The sequence below is a fragment of the Montipora capricornis genome, chromosome 3 (assembly GCF_036669925.1).
Source record: "Montipora capricornis isolate CH-2021 chromosome 3, ASM3666992v2, whole genome shotgun sequence".
NCBI lineage: Eukaryota > Metazoa > Cnidaria > Anthozoa > Scleractinia > Acroporidae > Montipora > Montipora capricornis.
Window position 1 is genome coordinate 20,831,826 of NC_090885.1, and position 20,000 is coordinate 20,851,825.

Here is a 20,000-nt window from a genome sequence, read left to right on the forward strand (position 1 = left end):
GTATATACTAAATAAGTGGTCCAAGTATACTCCCCTGCGGAACGCCGCAGCTGATTGACAAGGGCTCTGACAATGTTGAATAGATTCGTTCCACTTGTCGTCTATCATTAAGGTAGCTACAAACCCACTGGATACCTAACTGAGTTTGAGGCGCCCACAAGTTGCAATTTCAAGATCAGGGTTTCGTGGGTAACGCTGTCAAAGGCCTTGCTCATGTCTAAAAACACTGCCAAAGTCAACATCTTTTGATCTATTGCTCTTAGAATAGTGTCGGTTGTTTCTATGACAAATGCGAGTTCAGTTCTGTCGAGTGCTATTTCTTGTTTCCACTTTGAGTTTTTGCAAATAAGAAGTAAATTGATTAATATGTACGACTTTTTCACAGACTTTTTACAAAACCGGTAAAAGTGAGATAGGTCTGGTGTTATTTGCCAGTCTCTAAGTGGTAGGAAATATGCATGATTCGCCGCAGTCCTTCAAAACACGAACAGGAATCTTGTCGATCCCTGGGACTTTGTTAGATGGCATTGATGATATTATGTGTTCTATCTCACTACTGCCTTTAGTATTCAACTGAAACTGTTCGCACAATTAAAGCATGCTGTGTTAGAAGAAAATAATGTCGGTTCAGTGTTATGTTGCATTCATTATAGCCAATGACTGGATTTGTCAACAAAAGTTTGGCCAACTGAAACAAAAAACTGATTGAATTCGTCTCCAACAGTTTTGTTATCCTTGCTGAAAATTCCCCGGGGTGTACACTTTTTAGGAATTATGTGACGAATTGCTTTCCAAATGTTGTTTGTATTGCCTGGGCGTATTTGGATCTGTTCTATGAAGAATTCTCGTTCAGCAATTTTAATTTCTCTTTTAGCCACCTGTCTTAGGTTTCTGTAAGCCGTCCAAGCCATTGGGTCCTTACTTTTTCTTACCTCTTTGTTTTCACCAGTGCGCGTATATTTAACAATTTATCCTGCGAAATCGATATCAGTTATACATGGATTAGGCTTTCCGCAGACTTTGAAAGTTTTAATCGGAGCATGCTGGTCAAGTATGGACGAAAAAAGGAAATTAAATACTTGAAGTTTGTCCTCGATATCATCAAAAACATCACCTATTGACCACGGTGCCTTTGAAACATCATCACGAAAAACGTCGGCCTTACTATTTATAGCTTCCGGTATTGATAACAGGCTTGGGCGCTCTTGCTCTAGTTTTAATGTAATTTAAGATAAGTAAGTGCGTGCTAGTTCAGTTATAAGGCACTGCACGGGAATCCCCTACGTTTTTTGAGAGTACTTCAGCTATTTCAATTAAGGTTGTCGGATAAAAGTTTCAAGCTTAAAGACAAGACCGAAAAGTAATGCGGTATTGCTTAATTTATTTTCGGAGGCGCGTGAAGTAGGATGGAAGAAAACACTGTTATCATTTGTCTGCGTGTTTTAAAAGCGACAAACAAAGACTCGCACGATTCGTATTGTGTAAACGTGCCTCTGTTTGACAGTATTACTAGATTAAAAGCCTACTTATTGGAGAGATACACAGAGGAACTCCGGCTAGCAGCAGATTAACTTTACTTTTGGTTACATCTATGAAGGAAATAAGACGTTTTCCATTACTACTTAGTGCCGAAAAAAGGGATGATTACTTTGTGGGTCGATCCACACTTACCTTAAGCCAAGAACTCACTCGTCTCAACATTGGGGAAGAAAAGAAAAGGTATAGTAATTTTATCCTGAATATCATCCCCGTCTCCTCAGGTTGCATACTCAGGGGAGTGTGTTACTCAAGAAGACGCCTGAAAATTGATTCAAGCATCTCTAATTCCGCTTGTGATGATCAGAAACTGATTTTAAGCAATTTATTGGTTTGTATACCTAACCCCGGACCCAGTTCTGAGATTAGGACTGATGCGGACGAGGAAGAAGCACCGTCAAGTTATGAAGCACGCCTGTCAATGTTGCGACAGCATCATAAACTCCCAGAGTTTAAACTGCGTTGTTGGGCCAGGATGTTGGTAAGGAACTTTAAATTTCCCGCCCGTCACATCAAACATTCTCAGTGCGAGGAATGAGGGGGTCCGATTATTGTTTAAAAAGACTTCATTTATGTCCCAATTTTACACTGTAAAGTTTGTAAAGAGAATTATGTTCGACAATATTCTTTTTCAAATTATTTTTATAACGCCATGTGAATCAGCATGTAACTCACGCGAAACTCACGGACTGCACGTGGATACACGTATGTTAATTTCATGCCGCTTTTACAGCTTTTACCGAGTAGAAAAGTAAAAATTCTTCTATTTATGCAGCAGTGAAGAAAATCATTACGTTTGAGCCCCAGCGTTAGCTGTTAATCATGTTTAATGATAAAATTATATTTTTTGTGTCGGTACCATTTAAATGAAGCAGCTGCGTTCATAGCTATTAGGGAGCTAAGAGCGAAAGCAGCGAAAACGCCACAAAACAAAAAGTTTAATGAGCAAAAACAGTAGTTTTTCACGTGCGTTTTAAATTTTGATAAATTTCTTTGCCGTCCTCTGCAAAATATCAAAGTGAAATGACTAAATTCAAGGTTTTGTTGAGAACGTGAACACACGACGGCGAATTTTTTACTCACTTTTCTTTACTTGAGCGCCACTCCTATTTGGTTCCTGGGTAGTTTGCCGTTTCTGTAGAAGAGGAACGAGTTAAAATAATGGCGAATTAACACAAATAAAATAAAGTGTTATTTTCAAGTGATGTTTTCGTTGGTGTTGCTGTCGTCGCTGCTTAAAAGTTCCCTAATCACAGTCAGCACAGGAACTGAATACAGCTCACTGGTGTTTTCTTGTTCAGCTAAATGGAACTCATGACAGTGAGGACGAACTCCCAGACTTGCCATTTTTCACAGGGAGATCGAAAAAGTGCTGTACGGACGAGGCTTTGCTGATTTTGATGAATTTATTCAGCTAAAAAATTCCACATAACCTTGCGGTCTTGCCTTGTAGCTTTATGATTTGATCCGACAACGTTAATTGAAATAGCTGTATATGTTGTCGGTCAAATCCGTTTTCAGGTTGTATCCGTTTTTATCTAGGTTAAATTGGTGATCCTCATTTTACCTATAGGTTGAATATTAAAGCAGCTATCAATCCTCCAAAAAGGACTGAAAACACCTCCACCTTCCCTCAAGCACTGTCTTACCAATCTCAACACATCATCTTAATGACTTATATTATCTTATCGGTTTCTGTATTCATTATGCAGTTATCGACATTACAACATAGTAAGAGATCAAAGAACTGTACCGTGCACTCACCTGTACTCGAACTCGGATCCTCCAGATTTGTTGTCCCGTGTGTCCTTACCACTACAGTACAACGACGAACATGCTTGACCTATCACAGTGCTTTAATTTCATTATTTACTTTTGTGTAATAAGTAAATTGATATTCATGTATCACAACCAAAACTAATCCTAACTTGACCCTAATTTTCTCCAGGCTTAATTTAGACCCGATTCACCTGAGTGCATATTCAGAACAAAGGTAAAATGAGGATCATCAGTTTAACCTGGGTAAAAACGGATTTAACCTGAAAACGGATTTTACCGGCAACATATACACCGTGCAAACGATAAACGATTTCAACTTCCTAACCTCGATTTTTAGCCACAGTTGCTGGAAACCAGACGGTGTAGTGAATGAGATGTCCCTCGATCAAGCACTCGGTTTTAAACTTTCGCGAAACATAGCACAAACGCCGCCGCCATCTCTGCCACTATGACAATCGATGCGATAGATCACATAACCAGGGATTTCAATTTACAAGTCTTGAACTGTGCTGTTTAGCTATGTTTCCGATACAGTAAATAGATCGAACAGTAAACATATCGAACTTGTTGAACTTGTTGGCCAACACTGTTCTTTTACGAGGTCAAAATGATCTCAGCATTTGATATAACGAACATTTAGGTGTGCTATGCTCATATTCCCATTCGTTTTGCCGGAGCCATTTGTAGAATAATTCAGAGTGGGACCAAGGTTGGTTTCCGCATCGTGTGAAACCAAGGTATCTTTTTTTTCTTTGAGAATGTAATTTCTATTGAGACACACCTGACACACAAACACTGGATGCTTACATCACTACATTATTTACATTACGTTCACTTACAGTACATTTATATGAATGAGGTTATTTACAAACATTTGTTCGTTTACTTACGTACAATATATAGACTATATACTACTACACTGAAGCCTACATACAGACTATTAGCGACGGACCATTAGAAAAGTGAAGGGGGGGGGGGGGTTACTTTTTTTCAGCTTGCAGGGTTAGGGTCGATAGATTCAATGTATTTTAGTTTAGTAATTAGATGAGACAATGACGGCAAAAGATTTCTTAAGGCGATTCTGATAAATTGTTTGTTTTCCAACAATAATGACGTGATTTTAAAAAAGCCAGTGAGACATAAAAGGAGTTATGCCAGAAAAAATGTCAGTCGCTTAAAAGAATCCCAAGAGAATTCGATGTGTAATTTCTTAAGCCAAAGAAAAACGGACTCCCAGCAGGCCACTCTAAAACTGCAATGACAAAAGAGATGCTCCAGAGATTCGTCAGAATTTTTGCTGAAAGAGAAGAGGGGTGAGTCGACTAATTTCCTTTTGTATAACGATTTGTTAGTGTAAATTATTTGGTGAGCAGTTTGTATTGGAAGAATCTGGTTCTGCTGTCGAGTGAGACTACATGAGAAATTAGGTAGATTTTTTCCCAGTCAAGAATCCGGTCGTTGAACGAAGTGGTGTATTTGTAGTGTGCTGTAGGAGGGACCTGCAGAATTATTTTAACGAGTTTCCAATACAATTTAGAGGGGGTTAATTCGTCATGTGATAACACATCATCTTCAAGACAAAGGGTGCAGTTAGATAATGTATTGTAAGAGTCAGATGGAATCTGAACTGTACCTGCCTCTTTGGACTTAACAAGCTTTTTTCGTGCGAGAGGAAGAGAGTTGAATATTTCCAAGCAAAAAGAATTAATCGTTAGCAAGAGTTATCATGCCCTTAGAAAAGAGTTTGCGACAAAAGACCATTTCACCATCAATACGCAGAAACTGGTTGTTCCATAAAATTCGATTAAAAACTTGTTCACATGTCAGAAAGGGTTTAACAGATAATTTGGACCAGACTGCAAGGCATTCCCTGAAAAAACTAGGAAGGCATTTGGGCAGGTCGTCAATGCTAAAATTGCAATGCAGAAGCAATTTGCAGCCATTCAAACCAGCGCAAATTCAGAACTACTCAGTGTCAGGGAAAGACGTTCAAAGGATTTGATGCCCTGAACAAAAGTCGTTAGATCATCGGCAAAGGCCACAAGTTTACTTTCTTTGTCTTCAACGTAAACACCACTTATGTCTTGATCACTTCGAATCTTCATAAGTAACAACTCTAGAGCTATAATGAACAGATAAGCCGACAGTGGGGCAAGGGCTTTGGAGGCAATCTTAACATCAACATTTAAAAGAGAAATCGGTCGCCAGTTCAAGTCTTAATGTACCTTCTGTCTCTATCTTTCTTATCAATCAATCGAATAACAGCTTGTTTCTCTGAGTTAGACAATGCGCCGTGTTCAAAAGAGAAGTTTAAGGAATCAGTAAGCTTTTGACGTAATAAGTTCGAGAAGCCCTTGTGGAAATCTACGGTTAAGCCATCGTTACCAGGAGCTTTACCATTTTGGAATTTAAAGCATTCAATGTATTACTGTAGACGGCAAGGAAATTAAATTGGGAATATTTGCAGATGATTTAACAGGATTAATTCGTGAGAAATGAGCGATCGTTTAATAGATTTCTTGATACAACGTAAGAGTTTGAGGAGTGCTCAGGACTCCATGTCAATTAACAAATACTCCTTCTTGGAATCAAAATTTAGCACCTGGGAGTGAAAAAAGGGAATTAAGGAAGGCTAAACTTAAGAGGACGGCAAAAACGTTGGGAGTGTACTTCACATATGACGTTTTCCTTAGGCAGAAGCTAAATTTTGAGGAAGTTATTCTATCAATTAAAGGAAAATTAAAATTGGGGAAATGGAGAAATCTTACTATTATAGACAGAATCCATACTGTTTAAACCTTTGTAGTTCCAATGATTATGTACCGTGCAGGCTCAATTACTTTAGACAAAAGAGTGATCAAAGAAGCCAATAGTATCTTATATGATTTCATATGGAAAGGCAAGGACAAGGTAGAAGGGTCCTCTATCATCTGGTGACATGGAACATGTTTGTCTCGGGGGAGGGCTCTGCACTTGGAATCGATTATCAAAACACAAAGAATATTATGCTGCAAAAAAATTGCCATTTGTTAATTAAGCGGTTGGAAAATGTTCTTATCACATTACCTTCAGCCGATTGGAGATAAATTCGTCCTTTGCTGTGATTTCGATGTGACGCCGAAAATTCCAATTATTCTTCCTAAGCACTATAAGGAATGTTTCGAATGTTTTGAAGAATGAGTTCAGGAGCTAGACAGCGAGGTAGTAGTCTAGACAGTCTATCACTCGAGGGTGTATCTAAAACGGTTGTTCGGAATAATAGATTTATTTGTATTCATGGCAAGTCTAGGTTCGATTTCCGCCGCTCACTCGAGTTCGGAATCCTCCCCGAGAAGAGACGGCTGGACGCGTGAGCGATCAGAGATTGAGTCTGTGACGTAAATATAATTTATGCGAAGTTAGTAGCTGCGGGCAAATGGCATTTAGACGTGTTTAGACAACACGCAGGGGCACCCAACGTCAATTTTCGGAAAATATCTGTTCGGAAGACGATTTGAGAACTTGAATTTTCGGAACATTTGTTGTAAAATTTATTGATTGCCTGCCTGTCCTAGGATTTTCGAACATCTAAAAAATGGTATAATTGCCCATTTTTACCGGATTTTTACCTCAAAAAGGTCACCTAGAATTTTCGGGAGCCTTTTATCTGGCTAAAATTTTCGAAAGGGTAAGTTTTGATCCCTAAAATTTTCGGACCACTAGACTTTCAGCTAGAAAATCCGAACAGATGAAAAATTTTTAGGGGATAAAAATATGCCTATATCTACAGTTTAAATACTAAAATAGGTTAAACAATGCTATGTTTAAGTGGTTTTGAACTATATTCTCGTTGGGTGCCCCTGAACACGAAAGATTGATTTTAACAAAACAGTAATTACGTAACAGTGCTCTAACGTCTATGCGAAGTTTCCAGATGATACGAGCTTGAGTTTGTGGTTAAATGATCGATGTGAGTTTGAATTCAACCCAGGCGAATATTCATTCATCAGCAAAATATTCGGCCGCTTCAAATCTCTCAGTCGGCCTCACCGGCCTCCTCAGTTCTGCCACCAAGAAATTCAGCAGTAATTTCAATTGATCTTTAGGAATTTTACTTGCTCTTACATTAGCAAAGTAGCAATAGCAATGGATTTGAAAGCCGTATTTTGCCCTTTGCGCCAACTGGAAAATTAATGAATTTTCCGAACTCAGGCGGTAGACAACGACACATTACCATTCTCCAGCTTCTCGAACTCTTCCCGTTGTCATAATCTTGGATGTTTCCCACCTTAAAGGTACTCTAAAGCGCGAACAGGCCGGCCGGGTCAAAGAATACCTTCGCAGCCACAACTTGTACCAAAAATTATAATTTGTACCTGCTCGATTTGTGCAGGCGAAGATTAACAATGGCTCACCTCACGCGTCCAGCCGTGATTTCGGGAGTGAGCGCTGGTTCATTTCCCGAAAAAGCGGCTGTTAATCGAGCCTATGGCAAGTCTGTCTACAATCAAAAACTGATTGCCAAAGGTATAATTAGAATTAGCGATTTAAGTTCAGAAGTAAATCGTTTTATTACTACAGGTAACTTGAATGAGTCGGGCTTTGTGACCATAATAGATGTGATTCCTTGCAAATGGCGTGAGACTCTTAGGTCAATTAGTTATGTGGATAAATCAAACTTTGTACTCCAAAATGAAATCCAATTAAAATTGCTTGGTGTTCGAATTCCAGTAAGGCCCTGTTTATAAAGAGGGAGGGCAACCCTAGTGCTAAGGTTACCCTAGCACTCACACATTTCTTCTTTTTTTCGTCGACGTGTTTACAAAGCAGCAAGGGTTACCCTGGCTCTAGGGTAACCCTAGCTGGGGACAACTCGCCTACCCGGCACAACTTTTTAACGGTTTCCATTGTGTTTGCGATGCTAGCGGTTACCAAGCACACGAAGTTGTCCCGGGTGGTAGGGTAACCCTACCTGTGAAATTTTGCTTGTAAACCCGAGATTTGACCCTACTGCTAGGGTAACTTTAGCAGTAGGGTAACCCTACCTGCTTGTAAACAAGGCCTAAGTAAAGCTGTCTCTACGCAGATCTTAAGTCTAGAGTCTTAACAACACCAACAGCCCAGCAAAGATACATAGATTTGTTTGGTGAATACTCCTTAGAGTATTTCAGGCTTCTTTACGCAATTGCAAAAATTGCGTTCATAACTGCGAGGATCATAGCTTCACTTGAATTCATATCCGAGGTCATATATGATCCATTTCATATATCATTTCAACGTTGATTCATTCCTCACGGGAACATTGGAACCCTCAGTTGGTTAGGGCGTCGCACCGGTATCGCGACGTCACGGGTTCAAACCCCGTTGAAGTCCTGAATTTTTCAGGCTTCTTTACGCAATTGCAAAAATTGCGTTCATAACTGCGAGGATTATAGCTCCACTTGAATTCCTTAGAGTGGAAAGAAATTTACAATTTGCCGTTTAGGGTTGCTCTAGATACAAAGTCAAGGGAATTTCAATAGAAAATACTATATAGATGTTTATCAACAAACAACCTATTAAAGAAAATGGGTAAGGTGGATTCCTCAATTCCTAACCCTTTTGTGGAACTGTCGACGAATCCCTCTAACATTTGTTTGTATTATGTCCCATTATTACAACGTTTTGGAGTGATATAATTCGTTGGTTTAGAAGTTTAAATATCATACTTGAAGCACTCGGCCTTTTCGATATATTATTTGGCCTGTGGAGACGGAACGAGGATTATATGTTGATGAATCATGTTATCATCATTGCAAAACAATATATCTATTACTGCCGCAACAATAATTTAAAACCATCTCTTACAGCTCTTTTATCGAAACTCGATTCAGTTTATCATACAGAAAGCCGCATTGTTAGAGCGGTTTTCAATTGAGTGTCGAAAGTAATTAGAGAATTACTTTGGTTTTGCATTACTTCACTCAGTGATTGGTTCAAAGTTCTCGCGCCACTTTTTCAACCAACCAGAAGTGAAACCAAAACCATCTTGGCTCGCGCGTGCACATTTTCCCGCGTTTTGTGTCGGCTACGTGTAATTACTTCGAGTTTTGATTGGTTTACTGGATTGTCACCAACGTCCTTTTTGATTGGCCAAAGTAATTACTTTGGTTTTGGTTTTACGACACTCATTTGAAGAATAACAGGTTAAGTACACATTCCCTTAAATGGGTAAAGTATATAAAAAGATGATAACTGTTTTGAAGCATCCTTCGATATGCGCTGCATGAAAAAGTAATTTATTGATTATTATTGTTTATTTGTTTATTTAGTAAACTTTTTTATTTATTATGTTAGTCGCTAATATACCTTTTCTTGTCCATTCCTTTATTTATTTATTTATTTATTTGCGTGTTTGTGATGCTTGAGGCAGGCAAGCTCCTATCAGGGGCCTGACGCAACGACGACTTCGACCAAGACGAGAACACAAAAAAACCGATCGGTTTGGTAGGCAAATTCAATCACTCTGCGCGCCCCTCGAGTGCGCTTCCTATTTTGGTACATTTCAAATGTACGAAAAACAGTGTTTTTCGTCATCCTAAAAAATCGACGTGAAATGACTAATTTTCAGGCGGCTCTTTTGACAAAATAAGTACAACACTGGTTCTTCTTTTCCATACTGCGTATGCCAATATGATTCCAGAAGAGTTGACACACATTTTACTTAAGAGAGTAGTTGCAATCATCGAAAAATATCCCCAATATCGAGAGATGATCTTTTCTAATTTCGTTTTTCAACGGTTCTCGTTGACATCGACGTCACGGTCCCTGCTATCAGCCTTGAGGAGGTGACGTTTCATATTTTTAAATATTGGTAATTTAATTAATTTAATATATTGCCACATGCCACATCTATCCTTACATCTATCATTGCATGTTGACTGTAATTATCTTCCACGACTAACTTTGCCCCAGCAGCGACCGATTTGCTACATCTTTATGTGTTTTAATAATGCGTTTGAACTAACATTTTTCCTCTATTTGACAGACTCTTCAACGATGTGTCAGCAATACCAATGCGAGTGCTGCTCAGACGAATTACCATTGGAATCCTGCGAATGCACGGAGTGTTGTCATGAAGACGATGAAAGAAGTACCATTTTCCAGAATACACTAAAAACCTCTCTAAAACAGCCGAGTGAAGTTTCTTGTTGCAAGAAAGCAAAATCGGATTCAGTTGCACTGGATGTGTTCCAATTACAAAAGTGTTGTTCTGAGAATAAAACATTGCAGAGTGATACAACTAATATCTGCAGCCAAACCAAACCAGAAAGTGGCGAGAAGACACCTCTGAGCAAAGTATCATCAAACGCTGACTACAGTGGCCTTAGCCCGACCCTCGCCACCCCCGCACCAAAAGGAAATGAAAAAAGCTGCAACAACGACGAAGAAACGCCCTTGATAAGCACGACTAAACTTCGAGTGCAGAACATATGTTGCGCAATGGAAATTAAAATCATAAAAGAATCACTACAGTCGTTGAAGGGCGTGACATCCATAGCAGTAAACGTAATTGGCCGCGTGGTGTATGTCCGTCACGACCCAAAAGTGACGTCACAATCCAAGCTGGTCAGTACACTCAACCAAAAACACCTTGGAGCCAGTATCATGGAAAGTGGATCCCATCAGTCAGATAGCAAGGTCGAGGGCCTTCCGCCTTTGCTGTTATCTTTCTTTCTTTATCTTTTGACGCAAACCATCCTTTTGACAGTAGCTGCTGTAGCATTCTTTGTTAAATCTCCTTGGTATCAGTGGTTAGCCATTGCAGAGATCATATTTGGTATTGTTCCAGTTCTGCGAAAAACATTCGTGTCGTTCAAGAATCTCTCAGTTGACATCAACATATTGATGCTTATAGCCATTGCAGGTACTCTAGCAATCGGACAGTGGTTAGAAGGCGCAACTGTAGTATACGTATTGTCGCTTGCAGAAGCATTGCAGGAGTTCTGTATGCACAAAGTGCAGTGCACTATCTCTGGGCTCATGGTCAAGGCACCTCGTTCGACGATAATAGCAAGTTCAGGGGAAAGCGTCGCAGTCGAGGAAGTAACCATAGGAACAACTATCGCCATCAGACCGGGTGAGCTCATTCCATTGGATGGTAAAGTGGTGAAAGGTCAGGCTGCAGTCGATGAAAGTTCGGTTTCTGGGGAATCTGTACCTGTTGAGAAAACTGTGGGCTCAAAAGTCTATAGTGGAACTGTCAATCAAAATGGTTACTTGGAAGTTGAGACTACATCGGATTCCACTTCCTCCACAATCACAAAAATCGCTCAACTTATTGAAGAAGCCCAAACTAGTTCAGCAATGACTGAACTGGCCATAAACCAATTTTCCAAGTACTATACACCGGCTGTGGTCATTGCTGCGGCTCTGGTGGTTATTATTCCGGCTTTACTTGGTGCGGCTGGTGTGGGTACGTATGCAGAGGAGATAAAAGAGTGGGGAAGAAGAGCACTTGTACTTTTGGTGATAGCTTGTCCTTGTGCTTTGGTCATGTCAACCCCGATTGCAGTGGTTTGTGGCACAACTTCGGCCGCACGGAAAGGAGCTCTTATTAAAGGGGGGGCTTATCTTGAGACGTTTGCAAGATTAGAAGTTTTGGCGTTTGACAAAACGGGAACGCTGACCGAAGGAAAGTTTCAAATTGTTGGCGTAGAATGTCCGTTTGATGTACACAAACAAGGTGTCCTGCGGTTAGCTGCCGCTCTTGAAAGCAAGTCCAGTCATCCACTCGCAGCTGCAATAGTGAATGAATTTACAGGTTGTGTCACGGAAATGATCACATCGCAAATCTTTAGTCTCCCGGAAGTCTCACGTTTCGAGCTTCATGAAGGACAAGGCATTTCTGGTGTTGTTGAAGATCATCAGGTGCAGATAGGAAACTATGAGTTTCTTCACCAATTTTGTGGCCAAACACTGAACAAGTACATGGAAGACACGTACCTAACATGGACCAACGAAAGTAAGACAGTAATTTTCGTGTGTGTTGACGGCAAGCTTGCAATGATGATTGCTCTTGCAGACATGGTCAGACCGAACAGTTTGGCCACGCTTGATTGGCTGAGGAACCTTCGCGTCCGGACAGCCATGGTAACAGGTGACAATTTGCGAACAGCCATGACCGTGAAAAGTAAGCTTGGCCTGGATGAGTGTGTTGCCGAAATGAAACCACAGGACAAGCTTAGCTGGGTTAAACAAAGACAAGGTGGAATGAAGGACTCAGATGACGCGAAGTATGACGACGATGAACTAATCGGAAGCGGTTGCCTACCCAGTTGCTGTCCACATCGTGGATACCATTTCTTAAAATCACAAAAAGGTAAGAAGAGCATCGTGGGTATGGTCGGGGATGGTGTCAACGATGGCCCTGCGCTAGCCGCAGCAAATGTTGGGATTGCGATGGGCGCCGGAGGAACGGCTTTAGCGGTGGAGGCTGCAGACGTCGCACTGATGAGCAACAACCTTGCCAAAATACCAGAGCTTGTCGAGCTTGGGCGTTTTTGTCGCCGTGCTGTGGCTCAGAACATCGCTTTTTCAGTGATTCTAAAGCTAGCTATCGGGATTACAGCGCTTTCTGGGAAGGCTTCCCTCTCGATGGCTGTCATGGCGGATGTGCTCGGTTTATTGTTCGTGCTACTCAATGGCCTCAGACCACTTTGGTGGAAGGTCTCCGAGAAAGATAAGAACGCGGACATTGAACGTTTGCAATGAATGTTCACGTTTTATTTTTTTGACTAGCAAGTCTAGGCAAATGCGATGAAAAGCCTCATTTTGTCGTCTTTCAGCTATTTTATGTAGATATATCCTTTGGCGTAGTTTCGAGAAACTTGAGTTAGGCCTCTCCATCGCAATGATTATCGAAAGCGGTTTAATCAATCAGTTATAGTGAATTTGCCGAGCAGCGTTATAGCCAGGAACTGAAACGGATGTAGCTTTCAGTGAATGGGACGAAATTAAAAGAAAGTAAAATAACGATGTAATGAAAATGAAGGCTATATGGGCTTTTTCAGACTTTGGATGGTTTTTTGGGGGGTGGGTCATCAATATTGATTTTATAAGTTTATTGGTTGTTTTTGCCTGTAGTAATCCATCATATTGGTTCAGCATCTTAAGTTTTTGTTTAATTTTTTTCGTTTTGTTTTAGTGTAAAACCCGCTTAAAAATTAAAAACACCATGGTTTTGATTTTTTAACATGAATGAATAAAAAAGTATTCGAGTAAAAATAGAGCTGTAACCAGGATAAGACATATTAAAATGAAAAAACCTTCTCTGGTTAAAACAGGGTAAAAAGATAAGCTTTCGGCTATCAGTCTTTAGCCTTTAACGGAAGAAAAGGTTAGTGCGCGAAAAAGGTGGTGATAATTTTTTTATATAAAAATAGAATACAAAAAGAAAGTGGGAAAGAAGCTAAGAGATAAAAATGTAAATGAGGTCTAATTACAATGAAATGGAGTGTTGCTTAGGCAACGGTTTTGAGTTTTTTTCCGCATCGACGGTTTTAGCTGTGTGCCAAGATTCTAGTGTAATTGCCTTTGTCAATAACACAAGAATTATCGAAGTCAATGGAATGATTGTTTTGCCACGCATGGTTGGTAACATTTGAGCCCCTTGTATAGTTCTTCAAGTTTCGTAGATGTTCCTTTTCGCGGGAAGATCCTAGAGGGTGGATCATCCTAGCGCCATATGTTTTCTGTATTCAGTTTACAAGTGAGAAGTCGTACTTGGCCCTAGTGCTAGGATCTTCCTAGCTGTGAGCTAGGAAGATCCTAGCGCTAGGAAGATCCTAGCACCGTGTAAACTGCCTTCTCTCGGAAGTTCCTGGTACTAGGGACAAAAAAACAAACATGGCGGCGAAGGACCCAAATTACATGTTTGTTGTTCTGGCCCGCCATCTAGCTTTCATTCTCCACTTCCACCTAGACAGAAATTTCTGCATGTAAACCAAAGGAAAAGTTGTTTCGCCTTCTAGGATCTTCGAATTCCTAGTGCAAGGATCTTCCTACCTCCATGTAAACAGCCCCTTAGACTGTAACTTATTAGCTCGACTTGGATAACTTCGCCGGGAACCCTTAGAAATGGGTTCAAATACACCAATCGAAATGTGGAATGCGAGTCATTGATCCCGTCGGCTGCAGTAATTGATGTGAAGAAAATAGGAGAAAACTGCGAAGCGCAATGACTCGTAAAAACTTCTAAAAATTCATGAAGAAAATGCGCCATCGTTTAAGTAAACCAGACGTTTCGAGGGCGCGCCATAACGTTTAAATAAATAAAAAATATAACGAATGTGCAAGGTCATAGCGCGCACTGACTTTGAGTGTTTCAAAGAAAATTGAAGTCGGTGTTTAGACCGCCCGAGTGCAGGGACGGTTGCTTAAATATTTGCTTAGCCTAAAAAATACGTCCGTCTAAAGCAATGCTGAAGCCGGAGCGGATGACAGAGACTAACATGTCCTCAGGAGTGTGACCCGACGGTGAAAAATGACAGCCCACCGGGAGATCTACGTTGCTCAACCCTGTGGAGCACTGATTTTCTCGGAACCTGTCACCTAGTCTTCTGCCAGTTTCACCAGAATAAATCTTGTGACAGGAGCGGAATTGGATTAAACGCTCCTACTGACGCGCTAAAAAATTTAGACTTCGACTCGAACTTGCGAATCAACTGAAACACTCCAGACGATTAGCGAAATCCAGATTTTACGAACGCCAGGATGCCGAACTAAATGAACACCGCGCAAAACGGCGCGCTGAACTACTATTCAAAGCGGCCAAAGCGTATGGAAATCGCGCCCGCTTACCGGATGCTTCGAATACATTGCGGCTGAAAAGTTTGCAACACATTTTGAAAAGCATTTTGTGAGCGAGCCGCGTTTCGATTCGGAACCATTTCCGCCCGAAATCCAGCGCTACGGTGAGGGCGAATACGCGTATTTGGAGGTTTACATTGATGAGTCACCGCCGACAGCAGATGAGGTTCACGATCGTTTGAAAAAGATGAAAAATGCAAGGTCTATTGGGTACCATTGGAAGCAATGAAATACTGCGAAGACGATCGGGTAATTGACATGATTGTACGACAACTAAACATTATCTGGGACCCGGAGGATATCCCGGCCAGATGGCGAGACTCGAAAACATTTGTTCTCTACAAGAAGGGCCGCCTTTTGGTCTGCAAAAACTACCGCGGCGCTCTGCAAAAACAATGGCCCTCTCCGTTGAAGAACACTAATTTTTTTGCACCAAGAATATCAATAGAACTTACATTTATTTCCCGCCACGAAATAAAAACAGGAAAGCCAAAGTCTCTTCACTTCACACGGTCACCGCAAGATTTTAATCATGCAAAAAAAAAAACGAAATCAATGATTATAATTGGTACAAAATCTAGTTAGTATGCTGGTGGACGTCGATTGAGCGTCTTTCCGGCACAAAAAGCTAAAAATAATTCTGGCGGAGCTTATATGGTGTTTTCGCATGAAATAGCGTTTACTCCAAGTTAATTTTGTTAATTTGAAGTCGGTGTGGCTAAAGCTTTTTTTCAGCAATGAACTACAACATACTAGAACTTATTAACTTGCCTCAAAGTTAAAACACTGTTTCATGGGAATTATTGTGCACTTTCTGATTCTACGTTTTATATGAGGTATGACGTCACGAATAGATTCGAGCAGCTAACAAAGAGGAAACTAGACCCTCCGTGAGGGTACACTGGGTTGCCTGTGGTACGTGCACCGTTCCAGACAATTTTTTTCAAGTTGGGGGGTCATTAAGAAGACCATTTAAGGGGTCACCCAGACGTCTTACCAGCAGACGCCCTTTGGCTCACAGGTCCTCACACATTCGTACGACGAGACAGATCCATTTCTGGGGTTAAAAACCTGGCTACCGGCCTGTTAATTAATCATTTGTAGAAAGAAGAAATTCCTGTCCTCTTTAGAAAAAATAGACACGCATTGCTTACGTTGGTAGTGAAGTAACACAGCGATTTATTCCATATAAAATGTCAACTGAGCTGTGTGTTGTCTTCCAGGAGATTCAAGTTGTCCTTGCGTAATATGTAGCTGTAACAGTGCACGATATTGTTTTGGTATTGTCTATCATTGTAGTGCCATGGTAGAAGTCTTGGGTAAATAGCCTGAGAAGACATGTGGTTACTAGCAAAGTACTGAACCCAAAAAGATTAAAGAAACTAAATGGGAAGTGAGAAACATATGCTTCTGGGCTGACAAGTTGTTAATTTTCAAGCTCCCTCACAACTTCTTTCACCACAAGTTTAAGCGTGCGCTCTGAGCATCTGACAGCTTTGTAATACTAAAGTTTACTAAAATGAAGCATCTGTGTCAAATGATGGCAAGATACTGGGTTTTCGTTTCTTTTTCTGTCGAGTGTTACAAAGTTTGACAATAAATGAGCGAATTCAAAACAAAGATCACAATCGCCCACCATTGTTTCTGCAAAGTCAAAAATTTACTCTCCAAGACGAGGTTATTTATCACCAGGTAATTCCATCATTTTGGAAATAGCAGCTACTTTATTATTCATCGACAATTTTTCGCTGATTTTGGGGCTCATTTTGTTGAACTCAAGCACGCTTCCAACAGACCTGTTTATTTTCGTGACTTATGCGCTACCACAAAATTCTCCCCGTATCACATTTCAACACATGTATGCAAATTTGTTAAGCTCGAAAATTACACAACATGATAAGTTTACAAAAGCTGGAAATTTCACAGAAATCTCTTCCAGCGAAACATTTATTGAAACAAACAACATATTTGCGATTACGAGGCAAGAAACCCTTCCTATTTCAGTTGCGTGCGTGCAAACGAAACACACAATCACAAAGCATATGCAATTAAATAAATTTCTGACAGTTCACATCAAACCCTTTTCGAAAGAACCTTGACGGTAAATAATAAAAGACAACTGAAACAACAAGCTTTCATTCAAATAATTTTTCAATGTCACATTTCCAATTTGTTTTTACCCTTGCTGAGTTGAGTCTTAAAATGAATGTAACTTGCCGGACAACTTAGATGCGACTTCAGTAAGTTTACACAGTGATGCATTCAAGGCGTTCGATTCCTTCTGTGTTTGTTAAATCCATAAAAGAATTGCCATTTGACTTCAGTGTTGTATATAGTACCAAGTTAACGCTTACTTGATATCCAACGGCGAAAAATGAAATTGTTGTCGAAGACCATTACTCGTCGCTTTAACTTCCAGGTATTTATTTTTCATCGCCTAAGTTGTTTATCCAATTGACGTTCCATTCTTGAGCTCCATAAGGGCATATTTTGTTTAAAGATGCACTAAAACCCCATTTGCGTTACAATGACTTTCAACGCCATTCCAGGTTAATAATTAAATGTCCTCCCGTGTGCACCAGAGAAATCTACGCATTACCCCAGCCCCCTCAAACCTAACAAAATACGCTCAGAAGACTCTATGCACAAAGACACCGCTAAGCAGGGTAGTGACAGGCAAGACTTTTACCGACACGGAAAAAAACAAAACGACGAAACGCTACGCAGATTCCGACTGGGTTTAGCAACCCAGTAATTATACCTAGTGGGAGATGACAACAATTTACTTACATTTACTATGATGACTGGATAATCTACTGAAGAACAACGCAAGATATGAAGTAAAGACAAAACGGTTTTTGTTTAAGTGCTGAAAAATACGCAATTTATAGGTCACTCGGAACTCACGAAGCAAATTAATGCATCGAATGATGAACGGCAATTTTTATTGCACACTAGCGCGAAATTTCTGTTGGCAATCACCTGCAAGCAGTACAAATCCAAGTCAATTCCAAATTCACTTTAGATACTCGAGTAAAACCTCTGTCCATTTCACTTGTCAAAAAAGGTTTGCAAGAACACAACATAGTGTACAACACCAAGAGATTATGAAGGTAAGAGAAGTAATCACTCATATTGGCCCTATTCCAATCGTAATCCCACTTAGGTTATTTTTAGATGATATCAATTTTCCCGCGGAAAATGTTACCGCGCGCGTTACGTGGAAGTTTCGTGGAGGAGAGAAAGTGCAGCAAATTTTGTACGATGGCATTCTCCGTTTTCAAAATTGAGTTTCATGGCCTGATAAAATTCATTGTCTGCAGGTTACAAAAGGTTTCAAACATGTATCCTTGCAATCGCTTAACTGTCTAGTTTACAATGATACCAATTTGAAGAATTTCCAATCTATCAAACCGGTAGTGCGCACTTTCTCATCGCCTACAAAATTCTGTCGCTTACAAAACTCGTTACTGTCAAGATACAGTTTGCAATCATATATCATGGAAATCGGTTAACTCTGTAATTCACACTGATACCAATTTTACGGTTGTCTAATGTAGGAACCGTGTTGAATAATTTTGAAAGAGGGAGCTATATTTAACACGCGTGCATTGCAAATTACTTCAATCCGATCTTACGGTTTCAAAAAAAAAATTTATCGCGGGGTCAATAGACGAGTTCACACTCTTGATTGCATCATGGGTAAAGATGGAGAGAAATTCAAAGATTTGTATGGAAGTTCAAAACGATGAAAAGTAGTCATGACATGCAATTTGGGGTTTTTTATTTTCCAAAACAGAAGATATGCGCTCAAAGGTGCGGTAGAACAAATTTAGAGAGAATGGCTATTGTAGAATTTATTTTATTAAAAAGAGTTTCTGCCATACATTATTTTCAATTCCAAAGGCACAAATTACAGAGAATGTATGGAGACAAAAAAAAGCAATATTTAGGAATTCCAAAGAACGGATATCAAGTCTCGTTCATCTCAGTTGTGAACATAAACTTATTTGCTTGGTTTATGAAGGCGAAAGTTGTGGTGTATTTGCCTCGCTTGGACGCTGGCTAATTTGCATTTTGCACGTGTATTCCTTCTGGTCGTGTTTTCAATATAATAATGTTAAGCTGACTGTCTGTTTGTTATTCACCGCAACGACGAAATACGTTACAGTGGCGACGAGGATAACTGGATTAACGAATACTCAACGTCGGATAGTTAGCATTTGACGTCAAATTTATCCGCTAATCGGTCGACGAGCAGTCAAGCACGAACTAAGCCTATTAAGCGACATGGCGGGAAGACCACCTTTCGATCAATTCAATTCAGAGGACGAAGATATCGACAGCTACCTGGTACGATTGCGAGAATATTTCATCGCATACGACATTAAAGACGGTACCGAACATGCATGCTTCTTCTGACATCCATTGGAAGTGTTTCTTATCGAGTTTTGAAGGATTTGTCTTTCCCGGACCCCCCGAACACGATAACCTTCGAGCAGCTCGCTTCGTTACTTCGTGGCCATTGTAAGCCTACTCGCTTAAAAGTTGCGGAACGATACAGATTTCATTCTGCTAACCAACGTCCTGGGCAGTCAATCACAGATTTTGTTAGAGAGTTGAAGAAACTCGCCGGCACATGTGAATTTACGAACGACCAACTGCAAGACAGTCTTCGCGATCGTTTCATTTGTGGTCTTTGCTCAGAGCAGGAGCAGGGTTTGGAACGTTACCGACCATATCAAGCCCCCCATATCAGGCCCCCCATATCAAACCCCCTACCATATCAAGCCCCCCATATCAAGCCCCCCACGAAACAACATCTCAGGCCCCAACCTACCATATCAAGCCCCTGA

The 20,000-nt window shown here is 40.4% G+C and overlaps 1 protein-coding gene across 3 annotated transcripts in view; it reads left to right on the forward strand.

Moving 5' to 3' along the window:
• The window catches only part of LOC138040882 (uncharacterized), a 25,822-nt gene extending 12,099 nt beyond the window's left edge, over positions 1–13,723 (forward strand). For 2 of the 3 annotated variants that reach the window (XM_068886589.1, XM_068886586.1), the window contains exon 2: positions 10,322–13,723. In XM_068886589.1, coding sequence (XP_068742690.1) covers positions 10,333–13,047 — 2,715 coding nt within the window. In that variant the 5' untranslated portion in view covers positions 10,322–10,332 and the 3' untranslated portion in view covers positions 13,048–13,723. Of the gene's footprint in view, positions 1–1,962; positions 2,018–10,321 lie in introns of those variants that run through there. The other variant, XM_068886588.1, reaches the window with a different exon arrangement.
• Positions 13,724–20,000: the final 6,277 nt, after the last annotated feature.